Source organism: Trachymyrmex septentrionalis, unplaced genomic scaffold (assembly GCF_001594115.1).
Source record: "Trachymyrmex septentrionalis isolate Tsep2-gDNA-1 unplaced genomic scaffold, Tsep1.0 scaffold44, whole genome shotgun sequence".
NCBI classification, from domain to species: domain Eukaryota; kingdom Metazoa; phylum Arthropoda; class Insecta; order Hymenoptera; family Formicidae; genus Trachymyrmex; species Trachymyrmex septentrionalis.
Genome location: NW_017305611.1, coordinates 1,890,091 through 1,906,899, shown reverse-complemented (window position 1 = coordinate 1,906,899; position 16,809 = coordinate 1,890,091). Strand labels below are relative to the sequence as shown.

The 16,809-nt window shown below is 38.8% G+C and overlaps 1 protein-coding gene across 1 annotated transcript in view; it reads left to right on the top strand.

Moving 5' to 3' along the window:
- Positions 1-16,809, top strand: part of LOC108751438 (serine-rich adhesin for platelets) — a 51,741-nt gene that overhangs the window by 30,180 nt on the left and 4,752 nt on the right. The window contains exon 3 of the mRNA XM_018491645.1: positions 10,196-10,301. Within this exon, the coding sequence (XP_018347147.1) occupies positions 10,196-10,301 (106 nt within the window). The remainder of the gene's footprint in view (positions 1-10,195; positions 10,302-16,809) is intronic.

The following is a 16,809-nucleotide window of genomic DNA, read 5'->3' as shown; positions in this document are numbered from 1 at the left end:
GAGAGAGAGAGAGAGAGAGAGAGAGAGAGAGAGAGAGAGAGAGAGCAATGTGCTCAACAAACGATGCCATATCATTACGGAGACAGAGTATTAAATGCACTGTCAAAAATGCAAATATTTGGATACTACAAAAAAAATATAGTGACGTAGTTATGACTGATGGCGCTGGTATTATACGACCCACGACCGACGTTGCTTTTGTAACATTACTATACGGTGCACAGCGTTACAACAATATTTTACCAATGCATTAACATACAAAAAACCCGATCAGTTTTTCCACGTTTTTACGTGGATGAGGTTTTTGAATTTTGATAAAAGGAATCGCACGAGTTTCGCTCGTTGCTATCAGACTGCGGGCAGAAAATATCGCGGTTGTTTTAGACGTTAGAGAAACGATAATCTCTCGTGAGGTGCGCAAATTGAGGTGCCCCCACGGGTTTTATTAATATGCGAGATAATCTTGAAATTGCATCTCGCGTCGAATCCGCGCAATCGGGCGCTCTCAATCTGGAGCTCCTAAATCTCTCCCACCGGGAAAGGCTCTCCCGGTATCGATTCGCTAGTACGGATTATTCGTCAGTGCCGTTCGGGAACGCAGAACAAGCCGAGAATCGATACGCGACGAAGGAAAACCACTTTCGTTTCATTCACGAGCGGGGGATTTCGTCAGCCGGGAATTCGTGCCGCGATCGGCTCGCATTAATTCTCATCGACGTAGATTTGACTCGTCGTCGTGTTGGAGAGGTCTACGCGGTCCGGTATTGGACCTCGCACGCGTACCGACGACGAGCGTTCGCACGTGTGCGTGACACACACCTTTGACGCTGTGTGGTCCACATGAGAGAGGGATCAAGTGAAACCGTGGGGCCACGCTGTCTCGGGGCCCGCTTCGACTCTCAGAGTCGTTTACGACGCGAAACTTATCCACCCAGTTCGAAATTCGGTCCCGGCACGCTCGCCAACGGGAATAGGACTCATAAATTCTAACCGTAACTTGTTATCGCAATCTGCTCCAACTTCTCGATCGCAAATCACTCGGCCAATGAATTTGGAATTCATTGGCCGCGCGCAAATTACACGTGAAATTGATTTCTTAGCGTTCGTTGTAGCGAGATTCGTAAAGAAATCCCAGGAGGACAAGTCAAAATAATGTCGTATCGATCGGATCGTGACAAAGAAACATTCGATCGATAATCGAATCGATAGAAAGACGTCCAAACGACGTTAATTTCGACTTTCTCCTTCTCCTTGAGAAATACACGGTTCCATCCGGCTATATCTGATATTATTCATAAACAACACATGATACGATATATTGTTAAATACTAATAATACCGTAAAATTTATGTCACGCGATAACAGTGATAAAGACGAGCTCCGTCGAAGCTCTCTCATCTCGAGTGTGAAAACAGATAGCATCGCCGCCACACACACACACACACACACACACATGGTTCTCATGGTTCTCATAGTTTCCACCGACTTGACTCCTCGGCACATTATTTTCCAACCCCGCGAGGGAGCTATTATGTAAAACGCCTCGCATATACGAGTATACCATAAAGCCGAGTGGCCTTAATTCAGAAACGTCCTGCATAATTAAAGCTCTTCCCACTGGTTTCGCCCGGTGCATTAAGCCGACCCGTGGCGGTGCGGCTCCCCCGCGGCTTGACTTTCCTTCCCGAACCGAATCGATCGTAAATCATTCTTCCTCCGCGGGGATTTTCGTCGGAAACCATCACTTACGTCCGTTCGACTTTCGGAGAATCGAACGGAAACGCGCCGCGCCGGAGCGCCTGTCGAGAAAAACCGCGGTGCACATTCGCACTTCTCTCTTCTTCTCTCCTTCCTTCCTTATCGCGAGTTCAGTATTTACTGGCATAATTAACGTGGGAATTTATCACGGACGTGGCCGTAAGATGTCGAATTTCAATGCGAAATTTATATCTATGGTATATATTGAAAATTGCGAGAGCAAGCCCAAGAGACTTGATTTTTCGTGTTTAAGTACTAAATTATCGAACTGATTATCGCAAAATGTGACAGATTTGTGTCATTTACTTTCCCGCGCGCTGTTGCATATGTTATCCGTAATTCGCCTTAAATCCATTTCCGTTACATTTTCTCTTTCTACCTTTCTGTTTGCACATCAATTTACATTTGTGCGTTGAAATTATTTTGTTTTCCAGCTAGCGAATTTTCGCTAACAGATGCAAGAACCGATGTTCTCGAATACTCTAAAGTTATACATATTGGATGACGAACGTAGTTCGCGTATTAAATTTTGAAGATTTCTTAAACGAATTATTATATAATTTCGCGAAAGTTTATCTAAAACGCTTTCGATGAAGAAATACTGAAAAAAATTAAGGATCTATGAAAAATATCTTGAGAACGGATATTTATTGCAGACTAGAAATCAACTTTTTAAATACATTGCTATTTTTATCATATTTATAATATATTTACAAGTATATTCGTAGAATTTTCAAAGACGTTCCGAAGCAAATGTTTAATGTTAAATTATACGTCTTATAAAAAAGAATTCGAATTTCTTTTTGTCAATTTTTTATGAATGTCATCCATCTAACAATCTTTCTTCCACTCCGTTAGGAACGAACGAATTTTTTCGTAAGAATAGGTTTTTTTTTCTCTTAACCAGAAGAGAGAAAGAAATGAGGAGAAACGATTCATCACTTAGTATAGTTAGTGATTTTGTCTTTCGTTTACGGAGTTGATAAAAAGCGCATTAGAAAGGAAGTAGCTTGAATGGAACGCACAAAATGTAGTACGTCTCAGATGTCGAGGGTTGAGACAGATCTGTGGCTTCTCGACCAACATCTTTCTGTCGGCATCACTGACTCAATCTTGGGAGACTCTCGTATCGCTCTTCTCTTTTGCGCTCCTTATGACATACGGTCGCTCGCGCTTGAAAGAAACACGTTACTACGTTATAGCCCCGCGGAAACATGAAGATGTACGTTCGCATTCGTTTCGCACGCGGCGTGGCGAGACGAAGCGAAGCGAAGCGAAGCGAAGCGAGGTGAGAGGTGTACGTAACCCCTTAAGGGAATTAGTCACGGTCGCGTTTGGTCGAGTCCAGTCGAGAAACTACTTGAGAACAGATCTCGTGAGCGGCCGGCCGTCACACCTGAGCGCGCGCGAGCTCGTTGAAGAGTCCGATAATTGCTTCCTTGCACCTGAAATTAGTATTGGTCGCCGGATCTTCCCCTGGATCATTGGCTTCTTTACACACGCCTAACCCCTTCGCCCACAAAGGTGCTCCGAGATTCCCGAGGGACAGCAGATGGCTTGGTGAATCCTTGGACTTAGCGAATTTCTGTTCTATCGTAATTTCTCGAAATCGATCGCTTCTCTCGATCAGCTGGGTCCTCGCCGAATATTCGATTCCTCTCTCAGGAAATTCGATTCGGTTAATTTGCACGACAACTCGTGCGCGGCCTCGTGGGACAAGAAAGAGCGTTGTTGTCAGTAAATTAATGGCGAACGTTATGTGATAATGATCGCATAAATATCTGTATGTATGTGCTATTCAGAAACATTAATCGAGGCTTAATTAATCCTTAATTTCGTTTTATCTTATTTTATTTAAAAAAAAATAGGAAGTCAGATAAAGTGATTAACATTAATCACGTACCTTTAGAGAGCATCAATTTGAGCAGCATTATAAAAATTAAAATATATTGAAATAAGAAGACAAATTTTTATTATTGTTACTGTAACGAATAATCATTCGAGAAGTCATATTAAATGATACTTGTTTTCATAAAAAAAAAAAACTAAGTAAGTAGTGAAAAAAAAAAAAAAATCAGAACAATCGAGAAAAATGTTACATCGCGCCCGCCGTAATACTTTTCTAACGATGTAAACGATAATTATACATTGTGTACTTACATCTGTGAGAGAAGAGAGTCATATAAGAGAAAGAAAGAGTTCTCCCTCTATGATTGCGCATCATCTTGGAACTTTTACCTGCGTCGACGACATAATATGCGGTTTATGTGTGCTGATTCCCATAACGATTTATGTCGGAACACGCATGATTCATTGGGTACTCATTTAATAACGAGCCAAGTGGCAGTTGCAATTAGCACATCGCGGAAGATGGAACATTTAGTAAGCATTAATCGGCGAGAAAGTGTTCGCGAAGCTCCTTTACATCCAGCGATATAATCTCCCGTATTCTTACACAAGGTTTTTTTTCTTTTAATTTTACAGAGATATACAGACTCTACGGATTTTAAAAACTTCACAATATTCTAGGAATATATCTTATCAATGCCACTATTTATTTTGTATTTATTTTTTGTAATTATAATAAAATTTATTTTATTACTTACTCTTTATATTATTTATCGCGTATCTGTTTTTGTATATTTTTCAGTATGTCGCACTGAGTACGCACATGTGATTAATTACTTCATTTAAGTCGTGTTCTCTTTTCGAATGGATTTGTCAATTACTGGGTCGTTATCTTATTTTATTCATTCATTTTTAATTCACCGGCTGGTGGTAAGTTCAGTTCTCCGACGAGAAAGTACCAGCGCCGCGCCGTCGAGATTCTTTCAGATGGAAAATAGCGTATATAAGATTTAACGGTATTTGCATATTGGAGCATCACCAGTATGCCTAATTGACGTTCCTGCGATCTCGGTGATGCGTTAATTTTTCGAAGATAATCTTTTTAATCGATCTTCGTGCTATAAAGCTTCTAACACGATCCTTTGCGTCCACTTTTCTTCGTTTCCTTTTTCCACTCGACCATTTTCTTTTCTCTTTCGAGCGTTCTATTCACGCATAAATTAACTCCGAGGAACCGTATTTGGCGGATGAAATGAAAAATGAGACGGCCGCAGACTGAATTTTCACACCGGCGTTCGCGATTTTGCAGGATGCGAGACATTATGGAATTTCGGAGTTGGAAGTATTCCATCCGTGCTTTGAATTCATTACCGGACTTTTCGCGGACACTTAATAAGTTCACTTTAATAAGTGAAATTGCGGTATTTCTTAAAAAAAAAAAAAAAAAAAGAGTGTTTTAAAGCTGAACTTCGAAGAATAAGAATAGTCTACTTGAGTTCATCAATAATCGCAGGCAAAATGTCTGATCGTCGACGAATTTAGTCGAACCGATTTAATTAAACAATTGCCGATCCCTTTAATTTCGCGGTGACAGTCGGAGAATTGTGTCTGATAAAATGTTTCAGGCAGACAAGTAAATTAAATTCCGTTTAATGGATGTATCGAAGTGCATCGTTTTTCGATAATTATAAGCCGCGCGCGTGACATTTCTCATAGTTTGATTTTTTAATATACTTATATTATATATATATGTCTTATCGCAGAAATGGCTTGATTAATTACCATTAATTGCACGATCCATATCTCGAACGTCCTTTCTCTTCTCGGATTCTAATGTACATCAGGCAGAAAAACATGAAAATAAATGAGCGTTAATTATTAATTAACGATCGTTTAGATGGTTAATTAGATTTGCGCACGCACTTCGAGTAAATATTATTATATTTGCATAAATATACGCATATACAATTAGCGATTAGCTTTTTTACAATTTGGTTTACATAAATCTTTCTTTATAAAATATACGGCATATTTATAGCCACGTGGATATAAAAAAATAAACGAGATTATAGATATTAATCTTAACTGGATTAATATTTGATTTAAATTTATTCATACGAACAAATGAACCACTCATTACATGAGATGGGAAAATTTTTGGGTTTATTTTGAATAATAAATAGAGAATGTGATTAGAAAAGATATAAAATAATTACAGAGTAGAATTAATATTTTATATGATAGATACCTTATTACTATCATAAGATATAATTAATAACCATTAATATATGTATGTTACTAGGATAAATCAGAAATTTCGAGTGTTCGTGTATCAGAATTGTCTTCTCCGGTATTTAACTCAAATTTCTATTCCATATCGTAACTTTACTTCTCTGAGCACGTATCTTTCTTCAGGATGTCTTTAGTCAACTTGTTTAATTATGATAAAATTATCATAAAGTCGCTATTATCAAGGTTTTTGTCCATCCTTAAATTTCGCTTCTAAGCCACAGAATTTCTTCGCATTTTGTCGGTATGATCGGGAAAGTCTAATATCATCGAGGCTATCGTAATTCGATTCTGATTTGATCTTCAAGGTCGGATGTCATCGATTCTAAAGGCGGCTTCGCACAAAGCAGTCGCCTTTGCCCATTCGTCCGTGTGTTTCACCTCTCTCTTTTCCTTCTTCCCTCTTTCTCCATCTCGCTCTTTCTTTCTTGGAATCTCGTTCAAGAGGAGATCGGCGCCCGAAGCAGCGTCTACCGTTAGCACGTGTGTCTCGTTATGCCACGATTCTACGTGCAAATACGACGAAAGCAACTTTCAGCAAGCTTCCGTCCTGCAACGGAGCACGTAGCCCTTTGTCATGGTCCAGTTTCTCGCGTCTTCGTGCATAATAATGTTTTGGTCCTACTCGAACAGCAAACTTTTGGAAACTCTGTCGAAATTTCGATGTTACATAACTCTCACTTATTGTTAGAACGTTATCTTTAGACATTATGTAAATTCGATGAATTGTATGTGCATCTTGAATACATCTTTTGAAATGAGTTATGTGCTAATTTAATAAAATGTATTTCATCGTTTTTTTTTTTTTACCACGATGAAATTTCTATTATATTATAGTTTTCTTTGTATAGAGCCCAATCTATTCCAATTATGCAATAAAATTTAGGTTTTCAAGTATCATCGTTAAGCGATGTTATTTGAAAGAACGCGTGCGTTAATAATTGGGGGAAATGATTCGTTGATGAGCCTCGAGAGCGAGTCGATTCATTCGCACCTGACGCAGGTGAAAGTATCATTGTCGATCGCGCTTCGCCGATAACGTTCGCACGTTCGAGAATTTTAGCCATTCCGAGTGCATCAAATTCAGCAATATCGGTTTAATGAGTCGATTATCAGACGCAGAGATGAAATATTTTTTTTGCATTTCCATTTTCGTCTTCATGTAATTCAAGGTAAAAAATTGTTTATATCGTCTTGAATAGGTTTTTAAATAAGCAACAAATATATTCCGTGCATAAAATTGACTCTTCGTTGAATGTATAAATTCGGTTGGAATTTTAAATTTTTCATACATACTAAAATATATGTTTGAAATAGATTCAAAGAGAAAGCTTCGAACTTATTTTAGTTTATCCAATTTTTATATTTGAAATTACACTGCTATTTGAAAAGATATTTTAAAATAAGATATTTTAAAAACACAGGATATGCTACTTATAATTATTCTATTTAGTATATTTTCATAATATTTTTTTTTTTTTGCCAAAATGAAATGCATATTAATTTATTAGAATCTGGCATTTTTTGCTTGGATTTCAAGTCACTATTATATTTATTGCTTTTCAACGCAATTTTTATGATGAATAAATTTATTAATTTACGGAGTTGTGTTTTTGATATTGCTCTGAATTTAATTTATTAATAAATATTATATAGTCAAAAGAGTCATACTCTCCACAACGCATCTAATCAGTCTTGCAGAGATTACAGGACGCTGTGTTTCACAGGATATCCTACTTTCCCCCAGAGTGAGTGCATTACTAGATTACGATAAGTCTTTGATGTCTCTAAGCTACAGATAGCTGCTTATTAAATCATTAGTATGCGAACGGATGTCATGTTGCTACACGCGTGATGTCACCGTTTGAAGTTCGCGTGAAGAATATCTAAACTGTCGCTTTATACATATATACGACCATATACTGTATGCCATGTATAAGCAATATCGTGTATTTTCTTTGTATCGTAAAGTATGAGAAATTTAGATAAACGATCTCTCTTATCCATCTTTCTCTTCCTCTGCCAATTGAAGTCGCAAGTCTGTACGTACGCGAATGTATAATTTTCGCGGTTAGTGACAGTGACCCAGCCGCTACGGTCATTCGCGTCTGGCCCCGCTTCAAAGACTTTCTCGACGTGGTCGTTAACAGGTACGATCGAATTCTCGTCGATCGACGAACGTCGAGGCGTCTAGCCCCTGGGAATTGTCCTCGATCCTACAGAACCATACGGTTATTCGTTCAAGTCATCACTTTTTAGCATGTAGAGTATAATACCGTATTATTTATTCCATTTATGCTTACGTTTAACGTGCAATTCTAATTTAGAACAAAAATTGGAGATTGGAATGGAGCCCTAATTTGACGTTATGTAGTCCGCAGGGCTTTCGGAGAATTTGTATGTATCTCTAAAATATACAGCTGCAGTATTACGCAAAAATCGATACTGAATTTCCGAGGCTGTCAAGCAATCGCGTCTCCTTAATCAGGTTTCGTTCGCCGGTAAATTCGTTCATAATATAAGTTCTCTCTCTCTCTCTCTCTCTCTCTCTCTCTCAGGGGACATTCATCGGTACGAGAACCGCGAGAATTCGGCGAGGATTCTGTACCTACGCAGGATCCGGTCGTGGGAACGCAATTTTGACGATTCCGCCGGTCGATTGGGGCAGGTCACGACTTGTCGGAAATTACTCGGCAACCTTTCGCGGGTGGTGGAACGAGAGTCTTTAGAGAGCGCAGTTAACAACGATCTTTACGACTCACACTTTACAAGACATCGAGATCGCGTCTCCACGGAGTCGTAAAGGACACATTGGTCCTCGCTCATATAATTCGTGAATGGCCGAGCAAAGTACATCGGTTTGTCGGAAAATGTAGTCACGTCGAGTTCTGCCTGGTTTTACGTTTCGTCAAAGTACCATAAACTATACTCACCAAATTGTACTCGTGTATTCATGATATTCTTACGTATCGGATCGTACAAATTATTTAATCTAATCGGCGATGTTCACGTCTGTGTCGTTCAATAAATATTCGGTAATTTGAAAGCAGTTATTTTAACAAATTCAAAATATTATTCGTAATATTAGGTAAATGCTGATATAGAACAGCTACGTGTATAATTATAATACATTCTGCATAATGCATTTTCGTATATAATCTGACAGCACGTTGGCAGTAGAACAAGAGAAATTATGAAAAGAATATAAGAACTTGGTAGGATCAATAGTGCTTTTTGGCACACGGCCTCAATAGATGATTTATGCTGATGTGTAAAATGCTTGAAGAGACAATTAGATGCATCGTAAATATCTACGACAAATATTTATTTGAATATTTTCACATTTATATACAAGAATTTTATTACGTAAGGATTACATTACAAATATGATAAGTATAACATATATAAAAATTTCTCATATATTTATTATTACAGAAAACAATCGACGTACTTGGCTGACTTTAATATTCATTTCGCTCGTGCACTGCGCACATGTAATATTAAACAGAAAACGGGCTATTTGTGATTTTTTTTTATCGTAGAAACTAATATTTTATCCCATTATTATTTACGTTTAGCTGTAGGATATCGCGGGTTTTATTCTGCACTGTCGAACAGATATTATATTTTGCGTGCACGCATTTACACGACTGTAATTAACGTCGAGCCCATCATTTCTAGCCATTGATCGTCGGCCAACTGCACTCTGGATAGCCAATTAGACGAATTAATCACATTGCTGCAATCGCCGTAGCCGGGTTGCAGCTTTTAAACGATGGGGAACATGATATCCTCTCACAAATACAAATGCACGCTCGTGTTTATTTCGTTCCGTGGATAAGCAAAAAGTTCCTCGAGGAGCTTTTTGCTTATCCATATAAATAACGACACGCGTTTTTAATTCCAAGTACGTAATATTTATTTGTCTCTCGAAATAAAGGTGTTACAGTTCTCTCCGCGGTACGAAAACGCTCATCCCTCCATAAATCAACTTCTGCATTTTGTTCATTAAATCGATAGTATCGGAAAATCAATTTAATAGACGAAGCGATAGACTCCGCAACATGTCCTTAATTTGCCAAAAATAAATCGATAAAAAATATAAAATAAATGTCGCAGAATGATAAAAATCGTAGGACTTTCGTCGTTTGTTCTCTCGATAATCTCTATATAAAGCGAAAGGCCAACGGTGATTGATACTAGATCCCTATATTTGATTCAAAGCTACCATTGAACAGGGCAGAAAGTCACGTAATATGATTATCCAGCGGTTAATTCAATTTGCTTCTCGCTGTTTCAGATGATATCGAAGAGATTGACCGAACTATCCAGGTGGCTACTGTTGGCGGGGCTTTTGTGCTGCTCGTCCTGTCAGAACGTACCCACCTCCCTCGAGAATAAACCCGGTAAGTTTCGACCGCTTACTGTCCTCCTGTCCTAAACATGACATTACCACTACGTGTCCTGCGGAAATATTTTCCGTCGAACGAATGAAGACACGAGAAGAGAGCGAGTCTGCCCGTGTTTACTATTCTAAGATCTCTCTCGTTGCACTGTCATTACTTTTGTACGATCTTGTGAAATGTTTATTCGTACGAATTTGAGCCCTGATAAAAAATTTAACACTGTTTCAAATCAAATTTTAATGTAGAAAACGACATATCACGTTATACTACAATGTGACATTTCGACAAACTGTATTGAAACTTTAAACGCTTGATAAAAAATAGATATTAAATAAGTAACGCGAACAAGATGTACATGTAGTAGAATTGTCACGAGGTGGCAAATTTTGATAGTTCAACAAAATTATTTTAATACTCTAGCAATCTCAGATGCTAAAATATTGAAATCCGATTGCTTGAATATTGAAACGTTTTCAAGCATTACTTAGTTTTCTAATTATTTTGACGTTTTAACAAAATTATTTTTAGATCTGTACCTAGCTAAATTTTAGATATTTTTAGCAAAATTATTCTCTCCAGATGTATACTTAATTATTCTCATTAACTGTTTATACATGATGATCGTCGCAGCTTTTTTTTAGAAGTTCGCGATTCTGTAACAAATCTTATCTGCTGAATTGCGTTTGCAAAAACCGCTCTGCGGGTACTTCGATCGTCGTATTGCGGGCATGGAAGCTGCGGGAAGAAGGAGCTGGCACATTGAAGAAGCGACTTCGTGTCGCGACATTGCGACGCTGCTGTTGCATCGAAATATTCAACATCTCGGATCTCTGAAATCCGATTTCTTACTGTTTAGACTGAAAATTCGATTTTTCAGAGCGACAAACAGAGGGTAGTAACACGGAAAGTAGTTAATTAAAGGTACACTCATTATCATGCCCGTGTTAGTAGAGTTTCTTTGGAAAAAGAATAATACAGGTTTACACAGTTAGAGAATACTCGTCCGCGAAAAAGTCTTTGCTTAAAGTGCGGCATAGATATTTTTATCTTTTTCCAATTTTTCTCCAAGTTCTTTACGTCTGCGCGACAGTGATCGCTCTTATTCCGTTTTTTACCCGTTCTTGACGCAATGCGGAAAAGCGAAGAAATAAAGAAACAGAGGAAAAATGCAAAGCAACGAGTACACGACGGAAATGTCGTAAATTTTATCGAAATTATTTGTTGTAAACTTGATTAGTGAATTTCAGTATGAACAGAGAGAGACGGAGAAAAATTCTGTTGATTAATGAAATAAGACATATCAATTCGGCACATCCGTCCACTTTCGCTTCAGAACACAAGCTGCCAAATATTACTATTAATCTTAGCATAAATCTTGATCAAAATTAGTTGCACGTCATGCGTACGCGTTGCATATGCGTGTGCGTCTCCACGCACATATCAGTGGGGCGGGTCAGTGGGTCATACTACTCGGTGTTAAAAGACACGCACGTGCACGGTTGGATGTCTTCGATTAATTCATATATTTACGTTATATGCAAACATACATATTTACATATCGATAATTGAATTATTCCGATTAATATTTGATTAATGATGTTTATAGAAAGAAAGGATAAGGAAAAAGTTATTCATCAGGTAACCTATCAACGTAATAAAACAACGTTAATATTTTACAACGAAAGTCGCGGGAAATCTCTATAAATAATTCATACGTATAAACTTGAATGTCATTTTATATAAGTTGCAAATTGATTAAATGTCATTTATTTTTTTTAAATAAGATTTATTTAATTTAAATAAGAAAGCGTACGCGTCCATAATTCCTAGACCTTTGCTAAAGATTCTTCTGCAAAAAGTGAACTTTTAGACTTACATTTTGTTCCGATTACGAAAGCTACAATATATAAATCATTTCGACACATTTTAACTTAGCTTTTATTTATTATAATAGTGCGGGAATAAATGAAACGCCAAGGTTCGCACAGGAAACGCGACGCCCGCGATTGTGATCGTTGAAAGTATTCTCGTACATAACGCCCGCGTACGTTGTTAAATTGTAATTTTTAATTTGCGCTACGTCAGGATAACGCGTTGGGAAACGACGTCCTAGGCGGATTTCTCGCCTCGCTGTCCCTCGCGCCTCGCCGTGCGTTGTTCTACTTTCAAACAACAACGTCTGACACAAAAATACGAGAAAATAAGCGCGACGCGCGCGCTTTTATCGCACAATAGCCAACTTTGCATTTAACGTCCCTCTTAACCTTTGCACTTCTCCGCCGAATGTGGCTGCGAGCAACTCGTCGACCCAACATTCTCCTTCGTACGTCGCGAAACCTGCTGACCCGTGAGAAAAATCCGCGAAGAACATGATTAATTCCTCGACTGCTTTTCGCAGCATGAATATATACAGCTTTCGTATAAATCAACAACTGGTCGCTCCTCTACGCTATTTTACTTGAAATAAATATTTTTCAGATTTTTCGAAAAAAATTAAACCGTAGCACGAAAGCAACGAGGTGAACGAATAGAATTGATAACGAGGTAAAAAAAAATCGCGCAAATATGCATGAATATTATGTTGATTGTCAGTTGAGAAATTTAAACGATTAATAGCGCTGTACGCGCTGATCAAAAACCCCGTACAGTTCACTACGTTAATTTTTTATAAAAGGAGGGAATGACATATTCGAATCTCTGCTTTCATCAATATAAATATAGCGAATTTATTTATTCTCCGTGTTCCGTGTTACGTTCGTAATTTTTGCCGAAAGCTTCAATATTGCCACAATCGAAAGTACCTCACCCAGAGGTATTACGGCGAACGTAAATTTGCGCGAAATGGGAGAAGGGTAATGTATGCTCAAATATGCGTGCGGAGCATATCGGCGAGACGTGGAAATTAAAAGGGAGAAGATATGACTGCACATTTTATACGCTCGATTTCATTCGGCATTGTACCATTTCCCGCCGACAAAAGCGGCACGGGAATGCGGGAATATGTGTCGCATAAGCGTAATGTGTACAAACGAGCGGGAAAATAATCCCACGCGCGCCACGGCGACATAAACGCGCGTACACAGGCAAAAACATAATAACGCTTTCGGTGGCTTTATGCATTTGCATCGCAGCTATGTTACGCTTCTCACGCTTTGTTCGGGTTACGGAGAGATTTTACCCTCTTTTTTTTTTTTTTGCATTGTGGTTGGACGTTGCGAGATTATATGTGGTTACGTATAAACATAAGAATTTGTTAATAATAAAATAGAAATTGTACACCGGCTCTTTGAGTCCTAGTTAATTTCACGGAGTAAATCTTTTTAATTATCACGTGGAGAACATATGCGCAGCAATGTGAGCTTTTATAAATGATACATTTTATGTTACAATATTTAATATGAAGCAATAATTCATCAAATCCGAGATTTTATGAATCGCTTATTGACATGAACGTTGCACAGATTTGCATCTGATTTCGTTCATACAAGTTTCGTCCTCGATTGCATCGCTACATATTTTTGTTGCTATGTTACATCCACATTACATCGTCATTTTACATCTCGCACGAATCTCTTGAATCGAAATGATCATTTGCATAATAGGAAGGAACAGCTTCGTAACAATCGCCACATTTTATCTCGCCTGCTTGCTCGCCCGGCTCGTATTCACGTCTGTTCCAATTGAAGCTGAGAAATATAACCCGTGTTTCTTCAGTCCACACGCGCACGTCACTTCATTTTCAAACAATAACGCATGAAGCTCTGCATAAAACTACGAGAGAACAACGCGTCGCTTTTAGCGTCTGCATGTCGCACGTCGCTCTCGCCATTTGGATTCTTCGGATTAATTCTTCTCATAAAAGCGAGTCTTTTGGGCAAAGTTACACCGAATGTACCGTCCCTTTTTTTGGACTGTTGAGAATTTTAGGGCGCGTGTGTTGTCGCGGTGATGAAAAGAAAACTTTCCGGAACTTTCTCGATAAAGAGTATCGGCTCGAATACTGCTTGATAAAAAAAAGTGGGAATTAATTGTAACAAAAGTACAGACACAAGATAAGTGTCCATTTCTATGATTCACAGCGTCTGCTTTAATACGTGTGTTTCCGGCGGGCAACACGTTCGCGAGTCGTGAACAATAAATCTAGGAAGAAAACTCGCCACGAGTCCATTACTGCGTCGCGACTCGCAAGTCTCTTAACCTTAATGAATCTTTGCTCGGTTGTCAACCGCCAGTACATTTCTTTCAAAAATAGCTCCTACCGAGCTACGCTTGAGACGGTTGTCTTTACGGCTATTTCAACAAGACGTCACAAGACTCAAAGTGAGAAATAATTGTAGGATAATTAGCGTGTGGGCGCTTTCGTATCAATTTTCAATATAAAACCGGGTCTAGATCAAGAAACAAAGAAACAAATGAATGAACGATTCGCTTCAATGAATACGAACGGCGTCGTATATACTGGCACTTTTCACATTTATTTAGTAGAAGTAAGTTGTTCGTTCGTTCTCGTTTGCTTGATTTGAATTAGGACTAACATAACGCCCCCCATTTTATCCTTGAGATACTTCGGATGTTTAAATATTTTACGATGTCTGTCGATTTCTAATAGTAAATTCGATTGGGCGCACTCAGCGCATATTAAAACCGAACAACACAAATTGACGTAAAAAGGTGTAGATTTAATATGAACATATAGAAACAGATTAAACCGTGAAATCTTTATATAATAATTACATAAGTATGTATTTTATAATTCAATATATTGTATTTTAACAATACTTTTGCATTCATTGTCAGATTAAATCAGTGCTTTGATATAAATCATCACGCACTGTGCGTTCACAATCTTGAGTTGCTGTAAGTGTTTCTAGTGCTATGAATAAAGATCTTATCTAATGATAAATTGACGTAAATTTCACAAGCGACCAAGCAATCGCACTCGTAAAATTTTAATATTTTAAGAATTTTTAATATAAAAGATTGATTCAACATTTATATATATGCATATGCCGGGATGGGTTTCGGATGAAATTTGCAAAGGGCGAAGATTTAAATGCCGAATGCGCTCGATTCAAGCTGCCGGGACGATTCTGTGCAGGGACTCGAACGAAATTTCCTAGCACATAATATTCCCCGAGAAATTACTTAGGCGTCACCTGTCCCCTCGTTTGAAATATGCCAGCGGAAAACTGCGGAGGTCGCGGATTCGACCGTGCATTATGCGGACAGGTAACACGAAGAGACGGCGAGTGCACGAGCCAAAAGAGTTCTGGCCATCCCATGTCGTGCGCGTATATACGCGAAGCATGACACGTGTATTTATGCGACATGACTGGAGAATACTGTCGTGCAGCCGCGGGACATTCCGGCACAGTGTCTCGCATTTTCGTCCTGACGTAATGCTCGTTCGTACATCGTAATGAAGTACACCGCAAGGAAAATGATGGGAAACGAACGTCCCTCAAACATCCATAGATTGCGCACTCCTGTTTGCCACGTTATTAAAATTATTACTTTTACATTTTATTCCGTTCTTCAGTATTTTATTGCTAATTTCTATGTAAAAGCTCAACCTTGAGAGAAATATATACCTTGATAAAAATATATTTCTAACATTTTTTTTTTTCTAACTTTTTCTACAAGATCTTATAGATTTTAAAATTTTTCCATGTTATTATGAATTTTTTAACTTTATTGTAAATTTATTTCTTATTTTAGGAAATACACTTTTTTCTCATATCCCTGTACAATATTCGATATCCCTGTACAAAACGTTCGCGTTTTACGGTTCGCTCGCATTACTTCCTGAAAGATATGCTCGAAAATCTTGATTCCCATTTGAAATGTTGTCACGGGTGAACATCCGTCTCGATTACGAGACGGTAAGATTTCTCTCGGCTCTCGAAGCTCTCCGGCACTCCGAGATGTCAGCGCGGAGCGCATATATGGCGCATTATGCATCACCTCGTGCATAACTGGCTGCACCTGCAGCTTGCACGAGCGGCTTTAATACCCGAGGTCTACCGCGTTTACGGCGCCGACCGTAGAGATAGAAACGTCGATTGCCTCGATAATGCCGGAGAAAACGCGTACTCTCGACTAGCCATTATCAGGACGTTTTCTCGCGAGATATTGGGCGTGCGTACGAGCGTGGTGTGCGTGCGTGTGAGCGGCGACATCCGTATGTTGTCTTCGTTGCCCACGTGTACGAGTTGCCTCGCGTGAAACCTTACGCCATACGTACGCGAGCAGCATCTGACAGCACTCGTGGTCAATTACGGTAACGTTATATGTCAAGTCCCGACTGGGAATTAAATGAAAACCTTATCATTATTCTTTTTACAACTCGGCCCACTTGTGAATGCTAACCGCCGTACGTTCGTACGTGCTAGCGGGATGATCGCGTATCCCTCGAGCCGTTGGAAAACTTTACAGAATTAATCGCTGACAGGCTACCTGGGAAACTTTACGCGGCGAAGGTGCCTGCCTTCCAGCCTTCTCTTTCGCT